Source organism: Neofelis nebulosa, chromosome 1 (genome assembly GCF_028018385.1).
Source record: "Neofelis nebulosa isolate mNeoNeb1 chromosome 1, mNeoNeb1.pri, whole genome shotgun sequence".
In the NCBI taxonomy this organism is placed as follows: Eukaryota; Metazoa; Chordata; class Mammalia; order Carnivora; family Felidae; genus Neofelis; species Neofelis nebulosa.
In genome coordinates this window covers 142,535,301-142,552,611 of record NC_080782.1, presented here as the reverse complement: position 1 = coordinate 142,552,611, position 17,311 = coordinate 142,535,301, and the positions used below count along the sequence as shown (strand labels likewise).

The 17,311-nt window shown below is 39.1% G+C and overlaps 1 protein-coding gene across 2 annotated transcripts in view; it reads left to right on the top strand.

Moving 5' to 3' along the window:
• Positions 1-17,311, top strand: part of HSD17B4 (hydroxysteroid 17-beta dehydrogenase 4) — an 88,160-nt gene that overhangs the window by 40,831 nt on the left and 30,018 nt on the right. For both annotated transcript variants that reach the window (XM_058738272.1, XM_058738279.1), the window contains exons 13-17: positions 830-1,066; positions 4,051-4,102; positions 6,280-6,351; positions 9,691-9,794; positions 12,706-12,771. In XM_058738272.1, the coding sequence (XP_058594255.1) occupies positions 830-1,066; positions 4,051-4,102; positions 6,280-6,351; positions 9,691-9,794; positions 12,706-12,771 (531 nt within the window). The remainder of the gene's footprint in view (positions 1-829; positions 1,067-4,050; positions 4,103-6,279; positions 6,352-9,690; positions 9,795-12,705; positions 12,772-17,311) is intronic.

The following is a 17,311-nucleotide window of genomic DNA, read 5'->3' as shown; positions in this document are numbered from 1 at the left end:
TGACTTTATCCTAGAATAGGGTTTGGCAAACTTTTCCGGGAAAGGGCCAGATAGTAGATGTTTTAGGCTTTGTGGATCACCTACCCTTCCTGGTCACATGTTCTTCCTGTTTTTCTTTTTTTTAAACCACTCTTTAAGAATGTAAAAACCATTCTTAGCTCTCAGCCCTTGTTTGTGGACTCCTGTTTTGGAATAAAAGTGATTGACAATTGGACATCATTGCTTTTTAGCCCAGTATCAACTTCACACATTAGCAAGACATATCATCACTAAGTAGAAAAATACAATATCCAGTTTGATGAGGGACATTCCCAGCCAGGAACTTAAGGTAAAATCTCATTTTAACTAAAACCATTCTGAGGCCATCTAATTTACAAGCATTAAGCAGCGTTTTGCTCTTTTTACATTTAATTTTATACAGTAGCTCCTGTAGGGCGATTCACTTTCGCTATTTATGACCTATTCATTATTATTATTATTTTTTTGTATTTTTGAGTTTGTAATAGTTGCTGAATTAATTGGGCTTCTCACCATCAGAGATAGGAAATTTGAAAATGAGACATACTGTTAGTAAGAAGCAAATTATAAAAAAAGTTCTTATCTATAAATGAAGTCCTTTCCCACACACTTTCTAATTGGTTTCTATTAAAATAAAATCTAATGAAACAATTATGACACTCCATGAAATTCACCAACATGACATTCTATTCACCTGTCTTCAAAAGCAAAAACCAGGTACGTAAGCAGTTAATAGTTTTGAAAAAGTTAAAATGTTAAGGATTTGACAAAAATATCATTGAAAAAACACTTTCGTATACCTTTCTCATAGGCTGGAGCCATTGGCTATAAATTCCCTCCATTTTCTTCTGCTTACACGGAGCTGGAAACTATCATGTATGCCCTTGGCGTGGGAGCATCGGTGAAGGAGCCAAAAGATATGAAATTTATATACGAAGGAAGCTCTGACTTCTCCTGTTTGCCTACATTTGGAGTTATCGTAGCTCAGAAACCTTTAGTAGGTGGAGGGTTAGGAGGGGTTCCTGAGCTTCCGATTAGCTTGGAAAAGGTAAGAGTAATAAGAAACCTTTATTTTGCTTTTCTTTGGTTTCTTCAAATATGATTGATAAATGTCACATTGTTTGCGGGCATATGTATTAATAAAATAGTTTGTCATGGTTGGTTCAGGAATAAAGATTTAGCATATCTTTTGATTTTCCTTTCTGAGCATATAAGAGAAGAGACTTAGTTGAAAGGACAAGCAGAAAGAAGAAAACAGCAATTAGGTCCAGTCCTATGACCCTGACATAATGTTCTCAATCCTCTCTCTGCCATTTGCTTGCTGTTTGACCAAGGGTACAGAACTTTCTGAAGCTTTGGTTTCCTTATCTATAAGATGGATGTGATAACTCTTGCTTGATGATAGTGGTGAGGGAGCAAGCCAGGTAATGATCTGGGAAGAGTATTTGAGCCAGAGAGAACAAGTGTAAAAGGCCCTGAGGCAGATGCATACTTGGCTTGTTTTTGGAGCAGCAAGGGGGCCAGTCTGTTACAGGATGAACCGGGGGTGGGGCATGTGGTAGGAGAAGAGGGCCTTGTAGTCATTATAAGGATTTTAGCTTATGCTCTGATTAACTAACATGGGAGACAGTCTGTAGTGCTTTGAACTGAGGAGTGATATGATCTGGCTGTGTTCACTCACAGGGTCATTTTTGCTACTGTGTGGAGAATAGATTATATGGGGGCCAAGCCAAAGCAGGCAAACCAGTTAAGAGTCTCTTATAGTAATTTAAACAAAAGGCTGGATGTGAGTCGAAGGAAAGAGGAGTCAAAGATGAAGTTTTTTGTAACTGGGATGAAATATATGCATGTATGTCTCTATCCATGATTTATAATTAACTATATACAATATATTTAGTATGTATAGTAGTTATATAGAACATATATATAACAAGATAGATGTATACAGTTACCTCAAGGTGGGGATGGTCAGGAGTTGGTTTTGGACAAACCTGAGATTCTCTTATACAATCCAGTAGAGATGTAAAATGGGCAGTTGAATATGTGAGTCATGAGTTTGGGGGGTAGCGGTCTCGCTGGGGTATTTGAAGACCCAAGACTAGATGAAATCACGTAGCGTAACGTGTGAGCGTAGGTAGAGAAGAGCCTGAGCTCAGGGACCGGACCCTACAAGTGTTGAAAGGTTGAAGACATGAGGAAGAATCAGCAAGGGAGACCAAGAAGGAATGGCTGGCAAGGTATGAGCTCTGAGGAATAGTGGGAGAATGTGGTATCTGAGAAGCAAAATGGACAAGTCGTTTCAAGAAGGAAGGTGTGAACAACTGTGAGAAAGCTTTTGAGGTGGGGCATGTTTCATTTCTTGGAGTCAAGAATGAGTCCAGGGATAGCTGTTGAATCCTAGAGCTGTGAGCCAATTTCTCTGGCTTTGGTGATTGGAGGACCCATTTACTGGAGGAGCGGTTCACCCATTGCTGCTCTGAATCTGTGAGAACTTATTTTATTTGAGTATCTGATGAGTTGGGAGGGAGGCAAGAGATATGGACCAGGCAGTTTGTTGTTTTAGTCACTGCCCCATGGTATTTGCTGCATACAGTTCTGTTTGAATAATTGAAATGCAAACAGTCAAAGCAAATGTTTCAGAATTCTGCACTGTACTCCTTCAGAGTCAGGAGGAGTTGGAAAAATCATGAATGGTGTTCAGAATCTGTGGCCAGAAATAATAGCCCTCTTGAATTGAAATCCCTGTCTTCCCACCTTGAGTGTCCAGGCCATTTGATACGGTGGGCCATCCTCCATTTGTCTCATTTTTTTCTCCTTCTGGGTTCGGAGGAAGACAGAATTAAAGGTGTCCCATGGCAGTGGGGTGTGGTCATTTGAGTATATGGGTCAGATTTTGTTTTTTCTGTCCTATTATTTTCCTACATATATTGGTGTATTCTTGCTTCCATACATTGAGGTTAAGTGTCTCTCGAGTTACACAGTGTCCTTAGTATCTACTGATAGTTAATTTATAAGATGCATTTATGTCTATTTTTGTATCTATAGATAATTTGTAAGATATCACACTAAGGAAATACGGACAATGATAGTGCTTTGAACATGGTTGTAATTACTTTGAACATGGTTGTAATACTCTCTTGTGTTTTAGTTGAGTTGTTTGTATTTGGTACATGTGATTTGAAATTCATTTAAAACTTTTATTTTATTTTATTTTATTTTATTTTTAAATATTTTATTTATTTTTGAGAGAGAGAGAGACATAGCAAGAGCAGGGGAGGAGGGGCAGAGAGAGGGAGACACAGAATCCTAACCAGACTCCAGGCTCTGAGCTGTCGGCACAGAGCCCGACACGGGGCCTGAACCCACAAATTGTGAGATCATGACCTGAGCTGAAGTCGGAGGCTTAACCAACTGAGTCACCCAGGAACCCCAACTTGTTTTTTTTAATTTTAGAGAGAGAACGTGTGTGAGGGAGAGGGGTGGAGAGAGAGAGAGAGAGAGAATCTTAAATCTTAAGAAGGTTCCATGCTCAGCACAGAGCCCAATGCAGGGCTCCATCCTATGACCCTGGGATCATGATCTGAGCCAAAATCAAGAGTTGGGATGCTCAACTGACTGAGCCATGTAGGCACCCCCAATTTATCCATTTTTATTCAACAGATATATATTAATTACCCTTTATGTTCCAGGCACAGTGATAAGCCCTGGAAATATAGCCTAGTTTAGTGTTTGCATCAGTAAGTAATCCATAATTACCAGTCAGTAAGGATTTATGAATGTCAAGAAAGAACACACAGATACCTTTTCTGCTCCAACAGATCTAACAGTCTTTAGATTGGGAGGCTGATTATTTCTGAATATGATTGATTATGATTATGATTAAGAAGTAGAAGCCAAACTGAGACAGATAATTTGGGGGGAGTACTGATGTGAGCAAGCGGCCAGTGAGATATCACTTGTGATTAGCCATATTCATAGCAGAGCTTGTGGAACAGGAAAGTCGGCCAATAAAATTTTGTTTACCTAACATAGGTTCTCCATGGGGAGCAGTACTTGGAGTTGTATAAACCACTTCCCAGATCAGGTGAGTTCCTGATACGTGGATTCCTTAATTGTACCCTGATTTTATTTCCTGACTAACCTTCCAAACTGTGTCATTGTGTTAAACTGGCACAGAGTGACTTTATTTATTTTTTTTTAATTATTATTTTTTTTTAACGTTTATTTATTTTTGAGACAGAGCATGAACGGGGGAGGGTCAGAGAGAGAGGGAGACACAGAATCTGAAACAGGCTCCAGGCTCTGAGCAGTCAGCACAGAGCCTGATGCGGGGCTCGAACTCATGGACCGCGAGATCGTGACCTGAGCCAAAGTCGGACGCTTAACCGACTGAGCCACCCAGGCGCCCCTAGAGTGACTTTAAATAAGTCATATCGCAAGGCGTGGATATGCATTAGAATAGATTGATGTGAAGCAGGACCTATTTTGGTGACCTTAAGCTTTGTCCTTGAATAATCTTGTTTATTAAATTATCTCGAAATACTAACAGTGTATTTCTAATGATACAGGTGTCATTAGCAACTGAAAAAGTATCTCTGTTGTATACATGTGTTCTAAACTTAGTAATTGTATATAGGCAGCTATGATTCCTATGAATAATGGTTTTTGATTCTTTTCTCAGGTATTTATGTTGGTAGCGATTTTCATAAAGGCAAGCGCATTAAAAGATAGAGGATTTGTTGTAATTAACTATTGCTGTTTTCTTTTAGAGTAAGTAAAATCAGGTCTGCCTTAATAATGAATTTTCTTCTTCTCAGGAGTATCCTACTTGTCCAGTAAAGCTGCTTTTCTTATTCTTCGACTATAGTTTGATAGATTTGTTTCAGTGCTCTAATGTCAGCATATTGTCTAATTAAATACTGACCACATAAGGTGGTAAAATACCAAAAAAAGGGCTTATTTATCATTTCGCCTTATGTAACATGCAGGTCAGCAAGAAGCTAGAATCCTCCTTTCATGTTTTTCCAAAGCTTTTTATTTTACCAAAAAAATGTATGAGATTCTCACTGTTTCAATTTGAATAGCCTTATTTCAGTGTTATAGCAGAAGTTTTCACACAACTGTTTTTATCTGAGGTGATGTGTGGTGACTGCCTTCATCAGACATCCGCTGCTTACCTGCATGGACAAGGCAGAGTTTTCAGTTTTAGATACATTTTCTAACCTGGCTACCTACTGAAACAGCCTGTTACTACATTAAGTTACCTGTTATTTTAAATGAAATACGGTGTCTGGATCCCCACCGTGGAGGTTTTGTGTGCACGCGTGCATCGTGTGCGGGCATGTGGCGGTGGCACTGGGGGCCAGGGCAGAGGCCAGGAGGCTCCCTCTGTCTGGCATGTGCCAGTCACTCTACCGTGGGCTCCCTTGGGAACCATTGTTATAAGGAAAGTACGAATGTGTAAGGTAGATTTTTGCCTTTAGGGATTTTAAATATCAAGAGAAGGACACAGGCATATACTCCAAAATGATTACACCTGGAAAGTGATATGAATAGGAAGGTGTGGCAAATATTTTTCTTAATTTCGTGTACCTCCTTAGCGTCAAGTTACGTTTCTCATGAATTATTTTTCTTCAGTAGCTTCTGTGCATTTTCTTTAAGTACTTTTAAAGCTACCTCTCTAATGCCTCTCTAATATGAATATTCAAAATTCGAGATACTTGTGGTTTGGAACCTCTTTAAACTACAGAAAGCTAAGATACGGCTACTATTTATAATCTTCCTGTGAAACCTAGCAGGTGATGAGACTCAGGACCACAAGCATCAGGAGACTGATGTCAGCGTCTCTGTCTCTCTCACTGGATTTGTCAGCTTCATTGGTACTGTCAGAGGCCGTGTGACTCCTCCTGGGGATAAAAAAAAGAAGCATTAGATGGAGGACAAGAAACCTAACAGCAGCCCTTTGTGTCCATTGTGAACTAGACCATGGTCTAGTTCAGGCTATGCTGGTCTCCAGATTTTCTGGGTATTAGAAGTTTGATCTTTATTGTGTTTCTACTTGATGTTTCAAATGTAGTGACTAAGGTATTCTGTTTCCTTTTAATGTTGAATGATTTAACAGTACCTTGAAAACTATATCAAAGCATAGCTTTTAGTTTTGCTGAACTTACAGTGGAGATTTTGTTAAATTCTCTCATATCTTAATATAATGATCTTACGGTCTTTTTAAAAACAGGTGATTGATTTTGCCGTTCATTTCAGGAAACTTAAAATGTGAAGCTGTTATTGCCGATGTCCTAGATAAAGGATCTGGTTTAGTAATTCTTATGGATGGTAAGTCACTTTTAATTCTTACAATAATATTGTTAGATTGACAGGCCTTGTGTGTGTCATGTGGTGCTTCACCATAGAAACTGATCAGTACGTTCACATTCATCTTCCAGTTTTCGAGAAACCAAGATAACGATCAGCATTCTAAAAATTTTATAAGCTCTCAGGAAATAAGCGAGGATGAGGCAAAGGAGCAGGTTAGGGTAGCGGTGGGAAGAGTGGGGCATTTCAGGGGATTTGAGACCACATGACCAGAGCACAGAGGTGGAAACTGTGGCTGGTACAGAGAACGTAGTGGCGGACTGGAGTTTGGACTTGGCAGGAAGGAACACATCGACAACCATCACTGGATAATTAGTATTGTAGATACTCTTGTCTTTGTTCGCTCTTTGGAACTTGGAACGTATTTGGCTCTCAATCATTTTCATGAATGGTGGTTAAGTTCCTAATGTTGTGCATTCAAGCCTCTTGAATTCAAATGTGGTTTAAACACCACAGCCACATTTTATTTGCAGTGGGAAAAAAAAAGGTTATAGTAGTTTAGTAAATGTTGACATACTAGTAATTAAACATCAGCTCAAGATACATTGCTTAAAATTTATTTATTCTGAAGTTTAAGAAGAAATAGGTATTGAGGCACGTGGGTGCTCAGTTGGTTAAGCATCTGTTTGACTCTTGATTTCAGCTCAGGTCATGATCTCATGGTTTGTGAGATCGAGCACCACATTAGGCTCTGTGCTGACAACAGAGCCTGCTTGGTTCTCTCTTTGCCTCTCCCTCTGCCCCTCCCCTGCTCATGCCCTCTCTCTCTCTCTCTCTCTCAAAATAAATAAATAAACTTAAAAAAATTAAAAAAAAAGAAGAAATAGATCTTTATTGTCAAAAATTTTGGAAATAGAGTGGGAAATTTGATATTGTCTGATAGTTGGAATATAGGCTTCATCATCTTTGTTCTAAATACACGGAAGGTCATACTGTATATGCTGTGTAGGAACTTGCCTTGTTTTTACTACATAATATGTTGAGAACATTTTTGATGCTCTTAAATATTCTCCTACTACATTATTTCTGTCAGCTCATAGTATTTCATAGCATGTCTGTTTTTTTCCTCTTCCTGTCTTTCTTTTCTTCTTCCTTCTCCCCTTTCTGTTTTAGATTTTTATTTTTTTATTTAAAAAATTTTTTTTTAATGTTTATTTATTTTAGAGACAGAGAGAGCACAAGTGGGGTCAGGGCAGAGAGAGAGGGAGACAGAATCTGAAACAGGCTCCAGGCTCTGAGTTGTCAGCACAGAGCCCGACACAGGGTTCAAACCCTGTGTCCATGGGGTCATGATCTCATGACCTAAGCTGAAATTGGACACTCAACTGACTGAGCCACCCACATGCCCCATGTTTTAGATTTTTGTTTGTTTGTCATTCCAGAAGTTGGCCAACATTTGGCTGCAACTATCCTAGTTTTCTTTTTTCTTTTTTTTATTATTATTTTTAAAGTTTATTTTGAGAGAGAGAGAGTATCAGAGTTGGGGGAAGGGCAGAGAGAGATCGAGAGAGAGAGAGAGAGAGAGAGAGAGAGAGAGAGAGAGAATGAATATGAGAGAATCCCCAGCAGGATCCACGTTGTCAGTGCAGAGCCTGACATGGGGCTCAATCCCACAAACTGCGAGATCATGACCCAAGCCAAAATTTAGAGTCAGGCGCTTAACCAACTGAGCTACCCAGGCACCCCTCTCCCAGTTTTCTTTTACTCTTCTTCCTGAGCTACCAGACATGTGACATACCTCAGAACAAAGTTTCTGCAGTAACCTTAACTTTCGTTTTTACTATTGTCTCTTGACCCACTCCATTTAGTTAACTACAGCTTGATATTGGGTAATAATGTATTAGAATTTATACGCAAAGTGCGAATGAAATCAGATATCCAATTTCCTGCGTAATACAGTTAAAAATCTTATTTTAATACAAATTGCCATGACCTTCCTTATTTTTTGTTATAGTTAGATTTTTTTCTTTTGTGTGCAGTTCAAAGTCATATTTCTAATTTTCTAGAGCTGGAGATAGAGTTCTCACACCCTCACTAGGAAGTTAGTAGAAAGAGGGACAGCTGTCCTACATTCATTCATTATTTGCTTACTCATTCACTAACTCGTATCATTTATTCATTACTCATTAATTAAAAAAAATTTTTTTTAATTAGTTTTCTTTATTTTTGAGAGGCAGAGAGAGACAGAGTGCGTGTGAGGGAGGGGCAGAGAGAGACAGAGTGCGTGTGAGGGAGGGACAGAGAGAGAGGGAGACAACAGAATCCGAAGCAGGCTCCAGGCTCCGAGCTGTCAGCACGGAGCCCGACGCAGGACCCAAACTCATGAACTGTGAGATCAAGACCTGAGCCGAAGTCAGTTGCTCAACCGACTGAGCCACCCAGGCGCCCCTCATTACTCATTAATTTAATAAATATTGGTTAGGTGCTTTTTCTGTCCCAGGTACCATTCTGATTGCTAGGAATATAATGGCGAGCAAGACCCATGATTCTGTCCTCCTGAAGCTTATACCTTGATCTTCACTTCTTCTTTTGTATTTCAGGTTCTTTTTTTTTTTTTTTCAAGTATTTTTTTTTTTTAATTTTAGATTTATTTATTTATTTTGAGAGAAAGATAGAGAAAGAGAAAGAAAGTGAGAGCAGGGGAGGGGCAGAGAGAGAGGGAAAGGGCGAATTACAAGCAGGTTCCACACTGTCAGCACAGAGCCTGATTGTGGGGCTTGAACTCAGGAACTGTGAGATCGTGACCTTAGTGGAAATCAAGAGTCGGATGCTTAACCAGCTGAGCCACCCAGGCGCCCCTCTTTTTTTTTTTTTTTTTTTTTTTTTAGTGTGTGTGTGTTTGTTTGTTTATTTTGAGACAGAGAGTTCGAGCAGGGGAGGGGCGTCTGAGCCACCCAGGAACCCCTCCAGGCTCTTTTTGAGTCCTTTGGCAGAATGTTGGAATGTTTGAGAGTGTTGGATACCTGCACTGTGTAGTGGGATTTTGTGAAATGTTTGAGATGGAGAGAGTTAAGATAGGATAGGCAGTTGGGGAGGTTGAAGAAGAGGAGAGAGAAACTGCTGTTTCACAGTCAAGAGAGGGTATGTGAAGGTCCTCTTCACTCTGCCTTCTAGAGACCGGTAGTGAAGAAATTGAAAGATGCTTTATAAACCAAACTTGGGCGTCTTTAAGTTATCAGACCTTCTAGTGACTACTTTTTGTTTTTGAAACTTTTAAAGGAATTGCTGATCATGTCATGGTTAACTGGTTATGTCTTTCGATAATAATTTCCTTTATTTTTTCTTTCATTTGCTTTTCAGTCTATTCTTATTTTGAGAAGGATCTTATATGTTACAATCAGTTCTCTCTCTTCCTCGTTGGCTGTGGAGGCATTGGTGGAAAACGGACGTCAGACAAAGTCAAGGTAGGCTATTATAAGCTTTATAAGCAAAATATATGGGTATGTAAGTATCCATATAAGCAAAATATATGGGTATGTAAGTATCTGTATGTATATTTTGAACTTATTATATTACCATAGGTGTGATTTAACAGAGTAGATCCTCAGTAATTCACACTTCTTTGAATCAGAGTATCTTTGAATTAATTGAAAGAGCTACGTATGTTTGCATATTTTAATATATAACACGTATTTGTAGAGGAGTCTGGCTGACATAAGTGTAATGTACCTGAGATAATTATGGGAATGTTTTTACTTTCTTCTACAGACTTTGCATCACCCAGAAGTCTTTAGGAAAACCTAACACATGCGAGTGATCCTTGTGTAAAATAAAATCTTTATTCATTAAATGACTTAAGGACTTGTCTTGTGTAAGACGATTCTAGTTACTCTTTAGTTCTCAAATTCTACCTAAAAACATTTTTTTTTCTAAAAATATTTTATAACTTGGACATTCCTTTTCATTTAACCTGGCCATTACTTCTGATTTATTTGAGGTAATGAGATTATAATGTCGTAAATATTCTGGATAAATGAAGTACGCTTAAAGCAGTATCGAGAAACTGCTTCTGGAATGATGGTGTGAGGAGTCCCCTGGACCCTCTCCCCATTGAGTCAGCCATAACATCATAATGGATGAAAGTTAAAACAAAAAGAAAACCATTTAAAGTGTCTGGAGATTGTCCTCAGGGCATATAGCAAATTAGGAAATATTTATTCAAGGAAGTCTTTATCTTGGTAAGACCATTGAGAATCTGTGGCATTTGAGCCACGGCTTTCTCCTTTTTCCCTCATCGCTGGGCTCAGCATAATGGCAGTTCCACTCTAGGCATGTGTAGCCCAAGCACAGGATCCCTTGTCCCTGCTCCCAGAGCAGGCTGTCCTCCCAGCAAGAGCAGGTCACCAGATTTTCTTATGCTTCCCACAGCCCCCAGCTTGTGTTGTTGAAGCTCTGTTCCAGGTAGAAGTGGCTAAGAGTTATAGCATTCTCGTTCTCTACCCGGCCTCCACATGTAGAGTGGAAACTCTGCTCCACACATGGTAGGCTGAGAAGACTGAAGGACCCAATCCCTCTTGCCCCCACTTGCCCACAGGGTGAGGAAAGCTGAGGAGGCCAGAAGCTATTACCCCTGCCCAGCACAACTTCTTGTAGAGTGAGGATGTCACTTGGAGATGAGTGGGCCACTATCCTTGCCCCTACTTCTACTGCAGTGGAGGAGAGGTTTCACCCAGGCACTGAGGCAGCCTGTAATAATAGAGATCTCTGAAGCTCATCCCAAGGAATAGAGTAGTTGAAAGTTCAAAGGTAAGGGTGCCTACAGATATTAAGTTACTTTAGATTAACAACCAAGAGGAACCTTGTAGCTCCATGAGAACAATAAGCTAACAACCAGACCAGCTAGAAGTTTTCTAGAGAGAACCATGGAAAGAGAGAGCTAAGAAGAGCCCTCATGGGATCATGACAAAAACTGGCCTGACTTTAATTGGATCAGACTGTAGAGTGATTTATGCCCCAGGGCATTATTGAAAGTAATAGAGCAATCATCTGGCGATTAGTGGAGCCTAACGGTTGGGTATGATACCAAATGAGGCAGACACTTGAGCAGAGAGGTCAGGGAGAGAGAGTCACAGAGAACCCTGGGAAACCCACTGTTATCCCTGGGTAACTGACTGTGTTCTTGCCCAAGGCTATACCTCTGAGGAGCCACACCAGAAGTTGCTCACTATTGGGGAAATAGACTTAGCTGAAATAATCTAGCCAAGGCACCACACAAATAAACAAATTAACAATAACCACAAGCCTGTCACAGGGAAAGGAGGTCAATATCCTGAGTTGTGTAATAGGTTATCTAAAATGTCTAGTCATCAACAAAAAATTACAAGACATGCAAGAAACAGGAGCACATGACCTGGAAATAATGACAGGAAAATAAAACCAGAACAAAACAGGCAATATAAACTGCCTTTGAGAGGACTTTGTAGACAAAGACTTCAAAGCAGCTCTTCTAAATGTGTTCACAGAACCAAAGGAAAGCACACTTAAAGAAGTAAAGTACGATGACAGTGACTCATCAAGTAGAGAAAATCAACAAATAGAAATTATGTTGAAGAACCAAATAGAAGTTTTGGAGCTGAGATTACAATAAGGGAAATGAAGAATTTTTTAGAGCACTCAATAGTAGATTTTAACTGGCAGAAGAAAGAATCAAAAAGCCTGAAGATCTTTCTCTCTGTCTGTCTGTCTGTCTATCTATCTATCTATCTATCTATCTATCTCCAGAGACAAAAAAAGATGAAAAGAAAAAGAAGTCTTAGTGAAATGTGGGGTAAACCTTAAGTATAGCGAGATGCATGTAATGGAAAGACCAGAAGGAGAGGAGAGAGAGAGAGAAATAGAAAAAATAATTGAAGGAATGATGGTTTTGATGAAGAACATTAATCTACACATGCAAGAATCTGAACCAACTCCAAATAGGATATAGATGCAAAGAGACCCGCACTGTTAGTAAAAAGTACATTTAAAGATTAAATCAATGTAAGTGTGAATTGTTTGTTTAGTTCTTATAGTTATTATCACCTTTTGCACTGGGAAAAGGGTCTTTACCTCTTTCTCCTTGGTGGCCCAGGGAATGGATCTGGTTGTATAATTCCTTTCGTTAAACAGGGTCATTTCAGGGAAATCACAGCATAGATGAGGCTAACAGTTATGAGATTTTAAATGTTATCTCCTGAACAGAAATTATTTTTAAAAACATTTTCTCTAACTTGCAGATTTTGTTATAGTGAAACATGGTTGTTCATCAAATACTAATCTGAGTAAAGACAGTACCAATTACTTTGTTAGTATTTAACCTGTGATGTTTTTTGGTTTCAGGAAGCTGTAGCCGTGCCTAATAGACCTCCTGATGCTGTACTTACAGATGTCACCTCACTTAATCAGGTGAGATTGTGTTTTTTGAAAAGCGATAAAGCCACCTGACTGCTGGCTCTTGAATATATAACTCTGATATCCTATAGTTTTGTGAGTCCAAACGTAGGACTTTGTCCTTGAACATGATAAAGATTAAGGGTATATTTCCATAGTTGTAATCTGGTCTTTCTACATTTTTGCTCATCAGATTTTTTTCTCCACCATAAATCAAAAGAAAATATAGAAAGACTTTTCACATGTCACCTCAGGAAGCATCCTGCTTTGCTGGGCAGTGCTTAAAGACACTGCCTAACTTAGTAGTGAAGAATTTCATTCAACCCCTAGTGAGCAGGAGGAAAAGAATTAAAAGGCAAATTTTGGTCACCCTTTCCTCTTTCAGGAAAGAAAGTTGAGCTACATTGCTTGGAAACAGATTATTATTATTATTTTTTTAATTCTTTTTTAATGTTTCTTTATTTTTGAGAGAGAGAGAGAGAATGAGTAGGGGAGGGGCACAGAGAAAGGGAGACCAAGAATCTGAAGCAGGCTCCAGGTTCTGAGCTGTCAGCACAGAGCCTGATGTGGGGCTCAAACTCACAGACTGTGGGATTGAGACCTGAGTCAAAGTCAGACGCTTAACCGACTGAGCCACCCAGGCACCCCAGAAACAGATTATTTTATGCCAGCTTTAGTGGATAGGCAAAATAAAGCATCTTAGGAGGGGTAGGTGATTTAATGTCTTTTTTTGGGCATAAATAATTTGTTTTCTGATGGAGGAGATAAAATGCCCTATCAGTTGACAAATTTTTTGATCATGCAGACATTTATTTAAGAAACAGAAGGTAACCATAAAGATGAGAAAAGCCACTTTGTGTTTGAGAGTCCCCAAAGATTCTTCCCCACAGTGGCCAGAGGAGTAACCATGCAGATACAGAACGAAAACATAAAGCTCTGAAGATACACTGTGAGGGAGCTACTGTAATGACAGCAAATTATTTATAAAGTATATGTGGTTTTTGATACTAACTTTGATATGCTTGATATGAGAACTTATGCAGGATTTCTGTTTGCTGGCAAATAGAAATATAATTTCACGAGCCAGAAAGAATTAAGATTGGTACATATTTAATTATATTTTTCTCCTGTGCTTGTATAACCAGGTGACGGAAAGAAGAACACTTTTTTCCAGAGATTAGTTTTTGCCTCTAAATGTTTTTCCCATCCCTGTTTCTTATCAGTTTCTTATGCGTGCACTCATATTTGTGTTTAATTAAAGTTTCATAGTGAAATTAATTTTATTAAGGCACTAGAAAGAACAGAAAAGGACTTCGTGGTTTCATGGTTCACGAAACCCCACAGTGCTCCCTTATTATTCTGGAGTTACTGAAATGATGAAAGGTATCTGCTGTAGATAAGAAAAGCTGAATAGTTTGCAAGGCTTGAATTTCTATACACAGTAAGTAGAGAGACTTTTTTTTCTTTTCCTCTTTTTCAGAGTAGAACTTTACGTTTATTTTCAGCAGAGTTCTCTTTTGCTGTGTGACAAAGGGAAGTTTTTAAGTTAGCAAATTTTTTTTTATTAAAAAAATTTTTTTAACATTTATTTATTATAGAGAGACAGAGAGCATGAACATGGAGGAGCAGAGAGAGGAGGAGACACAGAATCTGAAGGAGGCTCCAGGCTCTGAGCTGTTAGCGCAGAGCCTGACGCAAGGCTAGAACTCATGTACTGCAAGATCATGACCTGAGCCAAAGTTGGACTCCTAACTGACTGAGCCACCCGGGTGACCCTAGTTAACAAATATTTTTTGTATAAATAACGGGCACCTGTCATTTGACAGAGCATTTTAGTCTCATGTGGTCATTTGAAAATCTCACCAGGGGCGCCTGGGTGGCTCAGTCAGTTGAGTGTCTGACTTTGGCTCAGGTCATGATCTCACGGTTCATGAGTTCGAGCCCCACATCAGGCTCTGTGTTGACAGCTTGGAGTCTGGAGCCTGCTTTGGATTCTGTGTCTCGCTCTCTCTCTGCCCTTCCCCTGCTCATGCTCTGTCTCTCTCTGTCTCAAAAATAAATAAAACATTAAGAAAAATTAAAAAAAAAAAAAAACAAAAAGAAAATCTCACAAAAGCCACCGTTTGTTCAAAAACCATTTTTCATTAAACTTTGCATAAATTTCAGGGTGTTATGGGCTGTTTTAAACTGAATCTGAGCTATATAGGAGACATAGATCAAGTGGAAAAACTGATGTATCATCAAGGAGCTGAAAGACACTCAAATACTCAAGATGTAAATGTCAAAATAACTAGGGCACCTCTTCCAATCTGTGAGTGATTAAACACGGGCTTTGAATTGCTGAGCAAGTGCTGTGGACATTCACAGTGGGGATACTCACAGGGAATGATGTTCAGCAGGCTTTGGTAGGAAAGATGGAACTTAGCTGAACCAAAATGGCGTGTAGATACTCTCTGTTTACCAGAGACATAGTGCTTGCAGTTTGGCCGGAAAGAGGATAAGACGTCATGATTGCTGACTGTAAGAGAAGAGAAGAGCATGATGGCGTAGAAAGAGTAAAAACTGGAGCAGCTACATGACAGAGAAGTGGGAGATGGTCATGGATGGGCAGATCTTGAAGGAGTGGAAATAAGGAAAAAATTACGCTGTTACAGTGTCAACTGTATGATAGGTTTTAAATTAAGTCAGTAAATTTTCAATCACTGAGGAAGCAGGCAACCGTAGTTTTAGTTGTACTGAGATCACTTCTGGGGTGGTCTGTTTATCATGTCCTTAGGGGAATTTCTTCATCTTCAAACTTAGGAAGTTGTAAGTGTCCTTTGAGTGTTTTACAATTAATAAATAAAAAATTCATCCTTAGTAATCTAGAAAGGCCAAAGAATAAATAGATATTAGATGTCAGGCTTTACAGTTGGGGGAAGAATGAAAACAAGTATCTCTAGTTTCCCAGATAGTTATTTTATACCACTTATTCCAACAGGATTTTAGCTACTCTCATTTTTTTAAATTAATTAATTCATTTTGAGAGAGAGAGAGAGAGCAAGCGGGGAAGAGGCAGCGAGAGGGAGAGACAGAATCCTGGAGTGGGGCTCGAACTCACAAACAGTGAGATCATTCGCTGAGCCAAGATCGATAGTTGGGTGCTCAACCAGTTGAGCCACTCAGGTGCCCCACTACTGTCATTATTAAATAAAGTTAGTCTTTGACATATTAGTTATATCATCCATTAAAATATTTTTTATTACATTATGAGGTGTATTATAAGTACTACTTTTTTTTTTTTTTTAATGACTGTGGATTGACTGGGTGTTCCTTCTGCCTTAGTTTGTGTAGCTATTCTCAGATGGTGGCTGGGTAGGGCTGGGAGGCCAAAGATACCATCTTTGCTAAGTTTAGGGGCTTCTTGCTGACTTTTGGCTGGAGTGCCTCTAAACTTCTCCACAAGGCCTCTTTCTTCATGTGATGTCTCCTCTTCCAGGGCCTTTCTGTATGGTCCTCAAGGGGACTGACCTGTGTTTAGATTTCTGGAGCTCTTTTCTGTATAGCTTCTTCTTCTTCAGTATGTACAGATTCTAGCTGCATAGACTCCTGGAACTCTGATCTCTATCTCTTTAACTCACTGAGACTGTTTTGCTGTGTTTGGATTTCCTTTCTTGCCTCACAGTCTGAAAAGTGCTGTCAGAGAGCTGTGGCTCTTGTTTGTGTCTCTTCTATCAAGTCTTAATCCCAAACTGCTTACTGTGTAACATCTAAGAGCAGTGCCTCCCTCTTTGCCTTAAAATTTTTTTGCTAGTTGTTGGCAGTAGAAGAGTACTCATGGCCAGAAGCAGAAATCATAAACCTTTTCCTAAGCCCTTGGTACAAACCTTTTATGGTTTTTACCATAAAATAGTAGTTTCTCATTTTCTCACTTGTTACCATACGGTTTTTCAGTATTTATTGTTGTCTCTGTTTTTTAGTTGTTTCCTGTATTACAGTTAAAGAGCCTATTTTATTTTCTTGTTTCTCTCTCCTTTATTCTCATCTTTTGATATGCATTAATTTTACTTTTTCGGAGCATTTAACATTTGTATATTCTTTGTGTATTCTCTTCCCCATCTTCATTTTAGTGTTAGATTTGCGACTGATTGTATCAGTCCTTTTGCCAAACCTTCCCCCAACACCTCCTGGTTGGATAAAGCCCCTCCTGTGGTGGGTGCCCCAAGAAGCGCTCATGTATATAGTGTTTCTTTGGTTCCTGTGTATTTAAAACTATTTTTCTATACCCTGCATACTTGAAGAACAACTTGGCTGGATATGAAATCTTGAGCTTCTTAAAAATGGTGCTCCATGGACCTTGCTTTGAATGTGGCTTTTGAACATTCTAATGGCAGTCTTTTTATCTTTCACCAGGTTTCTTGGTCTTTATTCTTTAGGCCCTTAGAGTTGTTCTTTATCTTTTTTCTTTACCTTTAAAGTCAAGTAGTTTTACTAGGCTGGGTCTCAGTGTTGCCCATTCCTGGCCATTGACCCTATGTCACTAGTGGGCCTTTTTAATAGGTATATTTAGATAGTA